This window comes from Mesoplodon bidens (assembly GCF_964165515.1).
Source record: "Mesoplodon bidens genome assembly, chromosome: X".
Taxonomy (NCBI): domain Eukaryota; kingdom Metazoa; phylum Chordata; class Mammalia; order Artiodactyla; family Ziphiidae; genus Mesoplodon; species Mesoplodon bidens.
The window spans coordinates 69,764,831-69,781,630 of NC_138163.1; the positions used below are offsets into that span (position 1 = coordinate 69,764,831).

At 37.9% G+C, this 16,800-nt stretch overlaps 1 protein-coding gene across 2 annotated transcripts in view; it reads right to left on the reverse strand.

Moving 5' to 3' along the window:
• APOOL (apolipoprotein O like) overlaps window positions 1–16,800 on the reverse strand; it is a 93,605-nt gene that overhangs the window by 31,691 nt on the left and 45,114 nt on the right. For both annotated transcript variants that reach the window (XM_081222070.1, XM_081222069.1), the window contains 3 exons: window positions 9,065–9,119; window positions 7,483–7,581; window positions 1,162–1,253 (listed from right to left, as the gene is read on the reverse strand). In XM_081222070.1, the coding sequence (XP_081078196.1) occupies window positions 1,162–1,253; window positions 7,483–7,581; window positions 9,065–9,119 (246 nt within the window). The remainder of the gene's footprint in view (window positions 1–1,161; window positions 1,254–7,482; window positions 7,582–9,064; window positions 9,120–16,800) is intronic.

Here is a 16,800-nt window from a genome sequence, read left to right on the forward strand (position 1 = left end):
AAGTCATTATTCTAAACAAACAAAAACAATCAGTGGCAGCATCATGCACTGGGAAGAGAAATGGACAGGGAAGCAAGATGTCTGAAGCTGAATAGAACCCTGGACAATCAGTCACTGAAACTTCTCTGGGCCACAGTTTCCAAATTGGCAAATGAGAAAATGAGGAAGTTGAACGTAATGAGCTCAAAGGTTTCTTTTAGTACTAACATTATATGAACTTAAGTGGCTAACTGCTATGTAAATTCTTAGAAAATATTTTTTAAAATATGTTTATCATTTTATCCATCAGTTACCTCAAGTTTAACTAGATTTAATGAATAATGCTCTCTTCCTTTGCTGTAAGCTTTTATAGCTTGATCATAATAGAAACTACATAGGGCACTATATCCTTGAAATTCTCAAAATACTAAATAGGCAGCTTTATCTACATCAATAATTAAAGAGATGAAGTAATGAGAATACAAGTACAGAAAGTCCTGGTAACACCACACAATACTTCAAGTGTGAGGGTGAAATGTTAAATGTTGGTAATTAAAGGAAGAAGGAATGGAAGAAAAAAACTATACCCCAAAGCTCTCCTTCTCAATCCAAATATGTATTAAAAAATAAAATAAAAATACTGACACAAACTCTTCAAATCATTAGGAGAATCTTTGGATTTGTAGGGTAAACTCACAAGAAAATGACAAAACAACTATAATATGGATTTCAAAATTGAGTGTGCATAAGTGTGTGTATTTTTTAATCCTCAGAAGCCTCTGTTTTCTATCAGTTGGTTATTTCTTGCATTATGTTAATCTGCTGAACTGACAACTGCCAGCAGGTATAATTTTCTGTTAATTAAAAACTGAATTTTACACAGCTCAACAATGGAGCAGTATTTCTCCCCATAAATTCTAATTCATTTTCTCTGAACTTAATCCTCAAATCAGCATTCACTTCCTTGAATTATATTTAAACAAATTCATCCTATTTATTTGTGATAATCATGTAATCAACCATGGCATTTACCACACTGCGATGCTAATGTGATTTTGCCAAGAATACCAACTATATTTCTCTGAAAATTAAATGTTGTAGGTGCTGTATGACATTTAAACATTGTCACACTGAGAGTTTAAACAAGTACTGAAATGAAGCTATTGCTTAAAAAGAACTTACCTTTGCAATTATTACTGATTGAACAGGGTAGCAAACGGTTGCTCCTAAAGTGGCCAGTCCCAGTGGATAAGCAATTCTCTTAAACTTAGAACCTATGACATTCAAACAAACTATTAAACTCCAAACAGATGCTACCAGAAACTTGATTCTTTTATAACTCTCATGCTTTCTTTGTTCCCCTTTAAGCCATCACCCTATGTTACATTTTCTTTAGGTAATAATACCAATCAAGATGATAGGTAAAATGTCCTTAAGTATTACAGTTCAATTAATACCCCTTAGTTGTCATGTCCAATTTAAGAAAAGTATTCTCAATCTAACATTGATAATTACCTACACAAAGGGGGTTGGCGATTTTCTTCTTTTTAAAAACTAGGTATTTTTTCATGTCCTAAGAAACCCAAAGTTGTAACCACATTTTTTCAAGTATCTAATAAAGCATGATAATATAGAGAATTAATCAACTACCATGTTTGTGACACCATGTTAAACTGAAATGGACTCTTCAGAGATCCTTTTTTGATTAAGTCCTTAGATAGCTAAAGGATCCAACTAACTAATCAGCTAAGGATTTTAAAAGGGACGTAACTCCTTCGTGTCACTGATTTCGAATACTAAAGTAATAATTTAATAGAGAAGGAGAAATAGCATATGATGTCATTTATATGCAGAATCTAAAAAAAATGACACAAATGAGCTTATTTACAAAACAGAAACAGACTCACAGACTTGGAGAACAAACTTATGGTTACCAGGGTGGATGGGTAGTGGGGAGAGATAGGGAGTTTGGGATTGACTTGTACACATCACTACTATATTTAAAATGGATAACCAACAAGGACTTACTGTATAGCAGAAGGAACTCTGCTCAATATTCTGTAACAACCTAATTGAGAAAAGAAATTGAAAAAGAATAGATACATGTATATGTAAAACTGAATCACTTTGTTGTACACCTGAAACTAACACAACATTGTTAATCAACTGTACTCCAATATAAAACAAAAAGTTAAAAAATTTGCAAGTAACTTGCAATAATTCATTCATTTCCAAAAGTGCCTTAACTAAGCATCTGAGTCATTTTCAAACTTTTTTTTTAAATAGCAAAATCCTTTAAAAAAGTCTTTAAAATAGAATCTCACCTGGAACTTCATATATAAAACCTATACACTTGAAGCTACTCTGGTTAGCCTGAGGGAGTGAAGCTCATTACCAAGCCCTACCTACACCGCTTTTCCCTTATCCCTATACAACCCCTAAACACTTCCATGGAACCCTAGGTTCTATAGAATAGTGTGAAACCCACCACTCTAAGCCATAGCTTAGTTCCAACAGACTGTTGGTTGAAAACATTATGTATTTTAAATGCTTGTCTGGGTACCCTGGACTGTAAATGTGATCTGGACAATTAGATGATGGGATTTCTAATTAGGGTAAGTACTTTTATTTTCTGGAACAGATCTTACAACCCTTAATTTAAAAATGAGACACCCTATCTGGTATATCAGTAAAGACTATGGTGAAAAATACCTGGCAATGTTTGCAGGCAACTTTACAGTTTAGGGTAGGTAAAAACAAGATGTATTTCTCTGTCTGGTTTAACTATTAGTAAGGAGGCCTTCTACAGTCATGTCTACAACAGACTGAGCATTGAGGGAGGTGGGTAGGTAGGCTGCTTCAACCTTTACTGTAGCTTTCCTTTAGATACTGACAGGTTTTTGTGATACTGGCAAAGAGGGTCTAGCTGTATTAAAATATGTCTTGCTCACTATTATTCTAGTATCTGTAGTTTGGTTCTTGATTTTACTGACCTAGCATCCCTTAATGTAGGTTTCCTTGACTCAGCCAAATTCCCCTAATTGTGCTACTCCTAAACTTGGAAGGTGGCAGTTTTTCCTTGATGTGTCATCTTATTTTATTTTTTATTTACTTTTTTTGTAGTTGCTATACTTTTTTGAACCATTTTAACACATTTTTGACCAGAGGTGTATTATGGCCACAGGCATCAGTTTCTGCAAAAATCCCCCAGTCAATAATGTGTTAAAATTGAAGTACAGTTAATTTACAATGCTGTGTTAGTTTCAGGTGTACAGCAAAATGATTCAGTTATATGTATTCTCTTTCAGATTCTTTTCCATTATAGGTTATTACAAGATATTGAATATAGTTCTCTGTGTTATATAGTAGGTCCTTATTGTTTATTTTACATATAGTAGTATGTACCTGTTAATCCCAAACTCCTAATTTACCTCCCCTATCCCCCCACCTCTGCTATCCCCTTTGTCAACCGTAAGTTTGTTTTCTATGTCTGTAAGTCTATTTCTGTTTTGTAAATAAGTTCATTTACATAATTTTTTTAGATTCCACATATAAATGATATCATATGATATTTGTCTTTCTCTGTCTGACTTACTTCACTTAGTATGATAATCTCTAGGTCCATCCATGTTGCTGCAAATGGCATTATTTCATTCCTTTTTATGGCTGAGTAATATTCCATTGCATACATACACACACACACACACACACACAAAGGGATATTTCTCACATGCACCACGTCTTTGTTATTATTTTCAATATTAAAAAGACTTACATTCATCCTCTCTTTATTTGATATGAAAGGCCAGTTTACAAGAAAATAAATTTCATTTGGGTTCAATAGCCCTACTCCCATAAGTAGAAAGGGACTCTAGACACAGACCCTAACTCATTGAATGATTTCCTTTCTCTGGACCTCTGGCTGTAGCATTATAGGATTAGACTAAACCAACATCTTTCATACATTTTTGTTTGTTTGTTTTGCAGTACGCAGGCCTCTCACTGTTGTGGCCTCTCCCATTGTGGAGCACAGGCTCCGGATGCACAGGCTCAGCAGCCATGGCTCACGGGCCCAGCCGCTCTGTGGCATGTGGGATCTTCCTGGACCGGGGCACGATCCCGTGTCCCCTGCATCGGCAGGCGGACTCTAAACCACTGAGCCACCAGGGAAGCCCTCTTTCATACATTTTTGACCATGACTCATACTAAAGAACAAATTTTACATTATGACCTCTCTCTCTCTCTGTTTCTGTCTCTGTCTCTTTCTCTCTTTCACACACACACATACACACTCCATTGAAACAGAAGTTTCACAATATTTATCCATACTGAGTACAAAACACTCCGATATTTGCTATTGTCCTCTATTTTATTTTTTTATAAAATGCTTCCTGAGAGTCACCATATTTATTTCACTACCTACTTATAAACTGAGCTCTGTAATTTGAAAAATACTGGGTTAGATTATTCTAGCTCTGACACTTGGAGTCATTGTGAATGACCTAAGAAACATTTTCTCTTACAAGTGGATTATGAGTTTCTCACTGAGAACTGAGTAATATGCTTTGGCTGGTTTCGTTCAAAATTTAATTCTTTCTCTTATTGTTACATGTGGTTATCCTGATTTTCAATGTCTTTCCTAATGAATAATTTATAACATGTATTCAATTAGAAGTTGCATATAGTGTTAGAATAAAAAATATGATACAAGCTATGATTAATACTAGCTGTAGGGAAGATCTATTGGGATAAGATATATGGGCTAGAGTTAGAATGCTGGAATGTTCTTATAATTCAGAGGTTTTGTATTTGATTAGGTGTACTTGAGTTAAGGCTACTTTAAGGACTAAAGCTGGGCAAACCAACCATAACATATCTGATGTCAGATTCCAGGTTGGTTCAGAGCTGTGACTTGCAACAACATGTAATTTAATTTGGGGACAATGACTGGCACTGGGGACAGAGGATGAATGGAAGTTACCCCAGATGGCTACTGACCAGAGAACTGCACCAGCTTAGTAAGGGCTTAGGTGAGGAGGAGAAGCAGTAATCCTACTGAGAGAGATTTCTATACCCAGAGATAGAATATGGGCAAATACAAAATTCACCATGTGCTTATGAAAGAGTTATTTAGTGATGTGCAGAAAAGAGTTAACATATGCCCAAGACTGCCACTGTTAGAAAAGCATGCTTACAGGACTGGCCATTGGCTGGCATCTGGGAACCTGACTGGTAAGCAGTTCACTACACTAATAGAAAATGTTCCCTGAATCAGAATAGTGGTACAGTAAGTCCCCTACATACAAACGAGTTCCATTCCGAGAGTGTGTTCATAAGTCCAATTTGTTTGTAAGTCCAACAAAGTTATCCTAGGTACCCAACTAACACAATCAGCTATATAGTACCGTACTGTAATAGGTTTAAAATACTTTTCACACAAATAATACATACAAAATAAAAAACAAACACAAAAAATAAAGAAAACACTTTTAATCTTACAGTACAGTACCTCGAGAAGTACAGCAATACAGTACAACAGCTGGCATACAGGGGCTGCCATCAAGTGAACAAGCAAGAAAAGTCACTGACTGGAGGAGGGGGAGGAAATGGGAGATGTAGAGCTGAAGGATCATCAGCAACAGGAGATGGAGGGCAAGCTGCAATTTCACTCATGCCTGACGTTGATGGCATAGGTTCTGGTTCCTTGCTGGATTCATTTCTATCTGCCCTCTAAAATAAACGATCCAGTGATGTCTGGGTAGTAGCTCTTTTTTTCTCATCACAGATGACACTGTAGTACTGGATTGCATTTTGAACGGCTGCTGCAACCTTTGTGTACCATTCTACGTTAGGGTCCTGTGCCTCAAAAACTAAGAAAATCCCCTTGCCATTTCCTGCATCGTGAATCTCTTCAGTTCTTCAGTTACTTCTTCCTCTTGTCTCTCTTTATCCTTTCTCTGGGCCTACAATTCCATCAGGTCTTCATTACTAAGCTCCTCATGTTGCACAGAAAGGAGTTCAATGAAGTCGTCCTCTTGCAGATCTAGCTCCAGCTTCTCGCTGAGGGTCACTAAGTTGCTGAAGACCTCTTTGGACTCCTCATCCACCTTCTCAAATCCACAAAAATTGTGAACAAACTGTGGGCAAAGGTTCTTCCAAACCCCATTCATGGTGATGGCTGTAACATCACGCCAAGCAAAGTCAATTGTTTTTTATGGTCTTGTAGATGTTATAGTCCTTCCAAAATTGTCGCAAGGTTGTTCCTGATTTGTCACTTGCCTTTACTGACGAAAAGTGTGACGTAAATAATATTTCTTGAAAGTCGCTATAACTCCCTAGTCCATAGGTTGGATGAGCGATGTAGTATTCGGTGGCAGATGCACTACTGTGACATTGGGATGAAAGTCGTCCATGAATGGGGGGTGGCCTGGAGCACTGTCGAGCAGCAAAAGAATGTTGAATGGGACGTCCTTCTCCAAGCAATATTTCCCTACCTCCAGAATAAAGTGGTGGAAAAAGCAGTCCTGGAAAATGGCCTCTGTAACCCAGGCTTTGGGGTTACTCTTCCACACAGTAGGAAGAGAGCCCTTGGCTATTTAAAAGGGCTCTTGGGTTCTCTGAATGATAAACTAAGAGAGGCTCCAGTTTCATCTTGTCGGAAGCACTGCCATCAAGCAACAGAGTTAGCCTATCCTTTGCTGCTTTATTGCCTGGCATCAACTTTTCTTCCTTGCTGATATAACTTCGGTCTGGCATCCTCTTCCAGTCCTGCCTCATCCACATTAAAAACCTGCTCGTGTAAATACACGCCTTCATCAAAAAATTCCTGAAGCATTTTAGGAAATTCCCAGGCAGCTACCATATCTGCACTCATGGCCTCGCCACTTACTTTTACATTGTAAATGTTGGCTCTAGCCTTGAACTGATGAAGCCAGCCATGCCTGGCATTAAAAGATGGGCCCTCTGATTCTTCGCTGTGTTTCTTCTTCAAGTCTTTATAAAGGCTTTTACCTTCCCCTTGAACCAGCATTAAGCTGAGTGGGACTTAACGCTGATGCTGATCCTGCATCCAAACACTGAGAAGTTTCACCATGTCCTCCATCACTTTTCCATGCTTCTTTGATATTATTGTCCATGTCACTGGCACAGTAGACTTCACATGTTCCAAGATCTTGTTCTTGTTCTTTAGAATCTTGCCAAAGGTTGAATGATTCATGTTATAAGAACGAGTGATGTCTACCATCTTTTCGCCTCACTCCACTCTCTCAAATATTTTCACTTTTGTTTCCATCATTATCACTTGGTGCTTCTTAGCAACGCCAGAAATGTGAACTAACTGACATGATTGGACATGCGAATGCACGTTAGCATCTCTGGAAGTTTGCAACTTGAAGTTTCATATGTAGGGGACTTACTGTACACTGTGCTTAAACTGTTTATACAAATAAATTCGGAAATTAATATAACGACATTAAAAGACAGAATATATATTTTTAACCCTACCTTTTCTCGCTGAAATGAAGCCTGCCAATCCTGAAACTGTAATCACTCCAATTTTCGGAAGGAAATCTCGAGGTGGATTCTTCAAATAGACATATGCATCTCAAGAAATCATTTAAAAAATAATATAAATAACTTACTATAATTGACATTCTATATAGGTATGATGAAGAAAAGTTAGAGATTTGCTAATAGCAGATGGTTTAAACATTCTTCAAAAGAACTACACAAAATAATGATTTGAGCAGCAAATTAAAAAGCCAGTTGTTAATAGTTACTTGTTACAAAATAAAATCTTCCTTCCACAGCTGATTTAATGGTATTTGTTTTCTTAATAAAGGTTATTATTACACTTTAATGAAATATAATGCTAGAGCACACACTAGCATTATATGGATTAAGATGGATTACTATAAAGCAAATTCCTCATTGTGTATGTATTATATTCTTATAATGGAAATGCTTCTGGCCTTATCTGTTCAAACATTAGTAGGATCTAGCAAGAATTGAAATAGATACTTTAGCAGGAAACTTTGAATAACAGTCTAGTGAAACATGCAGCTATCACTCTGCTTGCCACTACTCCCCAGTAAACTCAGAGAAGCCGTTGCTCTTGGTTAAAACCAATGATCAGAATGAGAAATGAGTCTAGACAAAAAATAGATGGAAAGGGGGCAGAGGTCCAAATTTCTTGGCTTTTTATATATTTAAATGATTTCCGGTTCCATGCAATCCAAAAAACACACTCTTCTATCATAATTATTTATTTAATTATTAATTATTTATTTAATGGAATTTAATCATATTCCTCAAGGTTCATGAGGAATATAACTTGGTATTAATTGGAATTAATTCCTACACACATTAAATAATAATACATACAGATCATCAACATCACAGAGGCATTTAAAATTTTAGGTGTCCTTTCTGTCCCCCAATACACATTTATTTTGAAAACTGGCTTAGGCTAAAAAATGTTAGGGAGCTATACCTGCTGCCAAACAACATTATCAAACTAACGAATCAAATACAGCTGTTTTCCAACATTAGCTCAAATATTCTAGGGTGACTAATTGATATAGTGTTTCCTAGCAATCAATAGCAAAATACTATGTATTTTAACAGCAAATAGTACTTATTTAAACTAATTAATAACAATCGAGATATACGTTTAATTTATGCTGTATGAGTATACAATATGAGTTTCATACCTAAAACAGCCAGTTTGAGTCCAGGTGTTGCCACTTACTAGCTATGTGACCTTGGTAATCTACTTAACCCTTCTAAACCCCAGTTTCCTCATCTGTAGAATGGGAGTCATTATAATACCAACATCCAGAAATTTGTTACAAAATAAAATTAGGTAAATTATGTAACATGCTCAACATAATGCCTCAACATATAATTGCTAAATAAATGATGGATACTACTGCTTTGTTATTATTATAAACTGCTATACAGAGTATCTTCTGAGTTGGTAAAACATGATAATGGATAACATACCAAGTTTATTTTTCCCAGTTAAACCTTGCAAGTTAAAAAGACAATAGAACATTTCTAATTATAGACAGTTCACTCATCCTACCTTTTCCAAATTGTACTGTATCCATTATCCCATATTTCACGAAGACATAAACACCCTAAGTAAAAAGGGGGAAAAAAGGACATCTGCATTTTTGAAGATGTTGACAACTAGGTCAAATAGCCCACATCTTTGAGATTATATGAAATTGCACCAAAATCTAAATCTAGTTGTCCTGTTTATTCTCTATATGGACACTTGTTGAACTTAGCTTCTCTTCACTTCTTGCTTTTCATTCTATTTAACATGAATACTTGTTTGCTATATTCCTCATATAAATGGGTAAAGTAATGCCAATAAAATAATCTGAGCAGCTCACAGAAAAGTTATTGCAAAAGTACAAAGATTTATCATCTTATTTTATGATACCATAGAAAAATGAATGGAATTTTTTAGAAGCATGAAGAGAGGTATATTTCAGCTTAGAAGCAACATCTGATTAATAAAGATGTGGCAGCAACAACATAATGACGTGTGGAGAAAACAACAAAAAGGCTGAAGAAAAGTGCTTCATCTTCTCCTTTTTTCTTAGTGTTCATTAACATGAGAAAAATAAATATAAATAAGACATTTTTATCTTAGAATAGAAATCATCCGGGAGAACGAGGGGAAGATGGTGGAAGAGTAAGTCGCAGAGATCACCTTCCTCCCCAAAGATACACCAGAAATACACCTACACGTGGAAAATTTCCTACAGAACACCTACTGAACGCTGGCAGAAGACCTCAGACCTCCCAAAAGGCAAGAAAGTCCCCACGTACCTGGGTAGGGCAAAAGAAAAAAGAATAAACAGAGACAAAAGGATAGGGACAGGACCTGCACCAGTGGGAGGGAGCTGTGAAGGAGGAAAGGTTTCCACACACTAGGAAGCCGCTTCATGAGCGGAGACAGTGGGTGGTGGAGGGGGAAAGCTTTGGAGCTGCGGTGGAGAGCAAAGAAACAGGGGTGCAGAAGGCAAAGTGGAGAGATTCCCGCACAGAGGATCAGTGCTAACCGGCACTCACCAGCCAGAGAGGCTTGTCTGCTCACTCGCCAGGGTGGGAGGAGCTGGGAGCTGAGGCTCCGGCTTCGGTCGGAGCCCAGGAAGAGAACTGGGGTTGGCGGTGTGAACACAGCCTGAAGGGGTTAGTGCACCATGGCTAGCCGGACGGGAGTCCGGGAAAAAGTCTGGACCTGCTGAAGAGGCAAGAGACTTTTTCTTCCCTCTTTGTTTCCTGATGCGCGAGGAGAGGGGATTAAGAGCGCTGCTTAAAGGAGCTCTAGAGACAGGCGCGAGCCACGGCTAACAGTGCGGACCCCAGAGACGGGCATGAGATGCTAAGGCTGCTGCTGCCGCCACCAAGAAACCTATGTGAGAGCACAGGTCACTATCCGCACCTCCCCTCATGGAGCCTGTGCAGTCCACCACTGCCAGGGTCCCGGGATCCAGGGACAACTTCCCCGGGAGAATGCACTGCGTGCCTCAGGCTGGTGCAACGTCACGCCAGCCTCTGCCACCACAGGCTCGCCCCGCACTCTGTACCCCTCCCTCCCCCTGGCGTGAGTGAGCCAGAGTCAACGAAGCAGCAGCTCCTTTAACCCTGTCCTGTCTGAGTGAAGAACAGATGCCCTCTGGCGACCTACATGAAGATTCAGAGCCAAATCCAAAGCTGAGCCCTGGGAGCTGTGAGAACAAAGAAGAGGAAGGGAAATCTCTCCCAGCAGCCTCAGAAGCAGAGGATTAAAGCTCCACAATCAACTTGATGTACTCTGCATCTCTGGAATACATGAATAGACAACGAAACATCCCAAATTGAGGAGGTGGACTTTGAGAGCAGGATTTATTATTTTTTCCCCTTTTCCTCTTTTTGTGAGTGTATATGTGTATGCTTCTGTGTGAGATTTTGTATGTATAGCTTTGCTTTCACCATTTGTACTAGGGTTGTATCCGTCAGTTTTTTTTTCTTTTTCTTTAAAACTTTTTTTCTTATTAATTATTTTTTATTTTAATGACTATTTTATTTTATATTAAACTATTTTATTTTATTTTATCTTATTTCTTTCTTTCCTTCCCTCCTTCCTCCCTCCCTCCCTCCTTTCATTCACTCTTTCTTTCACTCTTTCTTTCTTTCTTTCTTTCTTTCTTTTTCTTCCTTTCTTTTTCTCCCTTTTATTCTGAGCTGTGTGGATGAAAGGTTATTGGAGCTGCAGCCAGGAGTCAGTGCTGTGCCTCTGAGGTGGGAGACCCAACTTCAGGACACTGGTCCACAATAGACCTCCCAGCTTCACATAATATTAAATGGTGAAAATCTCCCAGAGATATCCATCTCAACACCAGCACCGAGCTTCACTCAACGACCAGCAACCTACAGTGCTGGACACCATATGCCAAATAAGTAGCAAGATAGGAACACAACAACACCCATTAGCAGAGAGGCTGCCTAAAATCATAATAAGTCCACAGACACCCAAAAACACACCACCAGACGTGCCCACCAGAAAGACAAGATCCAGCCTCATACACCAGAGCACAGGCATTAGTCCCCTACACCAGAAAGCCTACACAACCCACTGAACCAACTTTAGCCACTGGGGACAAACACCAAAAATAACAGGAACTACAAACCTGCAGCCTGAAAAAGGAGACCCCAAACACAGTAAGATAAGCTAAATGAGAAGACAGAATAACACACAGCAGATGAAGGAGCAAGATAAAAACCACCAGACCTAACAAATGAAGAGGAAATAGGCAGTCTACCTGAAAAATAATTCAGAATGATAGTAAAGATGATCCAAAATCTTGGAAACAGAAGAGAGAAAATGCAAGAAACATTTAACAAGGACCTAGAAGAACTAAACATGAAACAAGCAATGATGAACAACACAATAAATGAAATTAAAAATACTCTAGATGGGATCAATAGCAGAATAACTGAGGCAGAAGAACAGATAAGTGATGTGGAAGATAAAATAGTGGAAATAACTACCGCACAGCAGAATAAAGAAAAAAGAATGAAAAGAACTGAGGACAGTCTCAGAGACGTCTGGGACAACATTAAACACACCAACATTTGAATTATAGGGGTTCCAGAAGAAGAAGAGAAAAAGAAAGGGACTGAGAAAATATTTAAAGAGATTATATGTGAAAACTTCCCTAATATGGGAAAGGAAATAATTAATCAAGCCCAGGAAGCACAGAGAGTCCCATACAGGATAAATCCAAGGAGAAATACGCCAAGACACATATTAATCAAACTGTCAAAAATTAAGTACAAAGAAAACATATTAAAAGCAGCAAGGGAAAAACAACAAATAACACACAAGGGAATCCCCATATGGTTAACAGCTGATCTTTCAGCAGAAATTCTGCAAGCCAGAAGGGACTGGCAGGACATATTTAAAGTGATGAAGGAGAGAAACCTGCAACCAATATTACTCTAACCAGCAAGGATCTCATTCAGATTTGATGGAGAAATTAAAACCTGCACACATGCACAAGCTGAGAGAGTTCAGCACCACCAAACCAGCGTTACGACAAATGCTACTGGAACTTCTCTAGGGAAGAAACACAAGAGAAGGAAAAGACCTACAATAAGGAACCCAAACAATTAAGAAAATGGGAATAGAAACATACATATTGATAATTACCTTAAATGTAAATGTACTAAATGCTCCCACCAAAAGACACAGCCTGGCTGAATGGATACAAAAACAAGACCCATATATATGCTGTCTACAAGAGACCCACTTCAGACCTAGAGACACATACAGACTGAAAGTAAGGGGATGGAAAAAGATATTCCATGCAAATGGAACCAAAGGAAAGCTGGAGTAGCAATTCTCATATCAGAAAAAATAGACTTTAAAATAAAGACTCTTACAAGGGACAAAGAAGGACACTACATAACGATAAAGGGATCGATCCAAGAAGAAGATATAACAATTGTAAATATTTATGCACCCAACATAGGAGCACCTCAATACATAAGGCAAATACTAACAGCCAGGAAAGGGGAAATCGACAGTAACACATTCATAGTAGGGGACTTTAACACCCGAGTTTCACCAATGGACAGATCATCCAAAATGAAAATAAATAAGGAAACACAAGCTTTAAATGCTACATTAAACAAGATGCACTTAATTGATATTTATAGGACATTCCATCCAAAAACAACAGAATACACATTTTTCTCAAGTGCTCATGGAACATTCTCCAGGATAGATCATATCTTGGGTCACAAATCAAGCCTTGGTAAATTTAAGAAAATTGAAATTGTATCAAGTATCTTTTCCAAACACAACACTATGAGAATGGATATCAATTACAGGAAAAGATCTGTAAAAAATACAAACACATGGAGGCTAAACAATACACTATGTAATAATGAAGTGATCACTGAAGAAATCAAAGAGGAAATAAAAAAATACCTAGAAACAAATGACAATGGAGACACAACGACCCAAAACCTATAGGATGCAGTAAAAGCAGTTCTAAGAGGGAAGTTTATAGCAATACAATCCGACTGTAAGAAATGCGAAACATCTCAAATAAACAACATAACCTTGCACCTGAAGCAATTAGAAAAAGAAGAACAAAAAAACCCCCAAAGTTAGCAGAAGGATAGAAAAAATAAAAATCAGACCAGAAATAAATGAAAAAGAAATGAAGGAAACGATAGCAAAGATCAACCAAACTAAAAGCTGGTTCTTTGAGAAGATAAACAAAATTGACAAACCATTAGCCAGACTCATCAAGAAAAAAAGGGAGAAGACTGAAATCAATAGAATTAGAAATGAAAAAGGAGAAGTAACAACTGACACTGCAGAAATACAAAAGATCATGAGAGATTACTAAAAGCAACTCTATGACAATAAAATGGACAACGTGGAAGAAATGGACACATTCTTAGAAATGCACAACCTGCCAAGACTGAATCAAGAAGAAATAGAAAATGTGAACAGACCAATCACAAGCAATGAAATTGAAACTCTGATTAAAAATCGTCCAACAAACAAAAGCCCAAGACCAGACGGCTTCGCAGGTGAATTCTATCAAACATTTAGAGGAGAGCTAACACCTATCCTTCTCAAACTCTTCCAAAATATAACAGAGGGAAGAACACTCCCAAACTCATTCTACAAGACCACCATCACCCTGATACCAAAACCAGACAAGGATGTTACAAAGAAAGAAAACTACAGGACATTATCACTGATGAATATAAATGCAAAAATCCTCAATAAAATACTAGCAAACAGAATCCAACAGCACATTAAAAGGATCATACACCATGATCAAGTGGGGTTTATTCCTGGAATGCAAGGATTCTTCAATATACGAAAATCAATCAACGTGATACACCATGTTAACAAATTGAAGGAGAAAAACCATATGATCATCTCAATAGATGCAGAGAAAGCTTTTGACAACACTCAACACCCATTTATGATAAAAACCCTGCAGAAAGTAGGCTTAGAGGGAACTTTCCTCAACATAATAAAAGCCATATATGACAAACCTGAAGCCAACATCGTCCTCAATGCTGAAAAACTGAAAGCATTTCCACTAAGATCAGGAACAAGACAAGGTTGTCCATTCTCACCACTCTTATTCAACATAGTTTTGGAAGTTTTAGCCACAGCAATCAGAGAAGAAAAGGAAATAAAAGGATCGGAAAAGAAGAAATAAAGCTGTCTCTGTTTGCAGATGTCATGAAACTCTACATAGATAATCCTAAAGATGCTACCAGAAAACTACTAGAGCTAATCAATGAATTTGGGAAAGTAGCAGGATACAAAATTAATGCACAGAAATCACTGGCATTCCTATACACTAGTACTGAAAAATCTGAAAGTGAAATTAAGAAAACACTCACATTTACCATTGCAACAAAAAGAATAAAATATCTAGGAATAAACTTACTTAAGGAGACAAAAGACCTGTATGCAGAAATTTATAAGACACTGATGAAAGAAATTAAAGATGATACAAATAGATGGAGAGATATACCATGTTCTTGGATTTTAAGAATGAACATTGTAAAAATGACTCTACTACCCAAAGCAATCTACAGATTCAATGCAATCCCTATCAAATTACCACAGGCATTTTTCACAGAATTAGAACAAAAAATTTCACAATTTGTATGGAAACATAAAAGACCCCGAATAGCCAAAGCAATCTTGAGAATGAAAAATGGAGCTGGAGGAAGCAGGCTCTAAGCTACAGTAATCAAGACAGTATGGTAGGGCTTCCTTGGTGGCGCAGTGGTTGTGAGTCCGCCTGCTGAAGCAGGCGACCTGGGCTCGTGTCCGGGTCCGGGAGGATCACACATGCCGTGGAGAAACTAGGCCCGTGAGCCATGGCTGCTGAGCCTGCGTGTCCAGAGTCTGTGCTCCACAACGGGATAGGCCACAACAGTGAGAGGCCTGCGTACCGCAAAAAAAAAAAAAAAAAAAAAAAGACTGTATGGTACTGGCACAAAAACAGAAAGATAGATCAATGGAACAGGATAGAAAGCCCAGAGATAAACCCACGCATATACAGTCACCTTACCTTTGATAAAGGGGGCAGGAATGTACAGTGGAGAAAGGACAGCCTCTTCAATAAGTGGTGCTGGGAAAACTGGACAGGGACATGTAGAAGTATGAGATTAGATCACTCCCTAACACCATACAGAAACAATAGCTCAAAATGGATTAAAGACGTAAATTTAAGGCCAGACACTATCGAACTCTTAGAGGAAAACATAGGCAGAACACTGTATGACATAAATCACAGCAAGATCCTTTTTGACCCACCTCCTAGAGAAATGTAAATAAAAACAAAAATAAACAAATGGGACCTAATGAAACTTCAAAGCTCTTGCACAGCAAAGGAAACCATAAACAAGATCAAAAGACAACCCTCAGAATGGGAGAAAATATTTGCAAATGAAGCAACTGACAAAGGATTAATCTCCAAAATTTATAAGCAGGTCGTGCAGCTCAATAACAAAAAACAAACAACCGAATCCAAAAGTGGGCAGAAGACCTAAATAGACATTTCTCCAAAGAAGATATACACACTGCCAACAAACACATGAAAGAATGCTCAACATCATTAATCATTAGAGAAATGCAAATCAAAACTACAATGAGATATCATCTCACACCAGTCAGAATGGCCATCATCAAAACCTCTAGAAACAATAAATGCTGGAGAGGGTGTGGAGAAAAGGGAACACTCTTGCACTTCTGTTGGGAATGTGAATTGGTTCAGCCACGATGGAGAACAGTATAGAGGTTCCTTAAAGAACTACAAATAGAACTACCATATGACCCAGCAATCCCACTACTGGGCATACACCCTGAGAAAACCATAATTCAAAAAGAGTCATGTACCAAAATGTTCTTTGCAGCTCTATTTACAACAGCCCGGAGATGGAAACAACCTAAGTGTCCATCCTCGGATGAATCGATAAGGAAGATGTGGCCCATATATACAATGGAATATTACTCAGCCATAAAAAGAAACGATATTGAGCTATTTGCAGTGAGGTAGATGGACCTAGAGTCTGTCATACAGAGTGAAGTAAGTCAGAAAGAGAAAGACAAATACCATATGCTAACACATATATATGGAATTTAAGGAAAAAATGTTATGAAGAACCTAGGGGTAAGACAGCAATAAAGACACAGACCTACTAGAGAATGGACTTGAGGATGTGGGGAGGGGGAAGTGTAAGCTGTGACAAAGTGAGAGAGCAGCATGGACA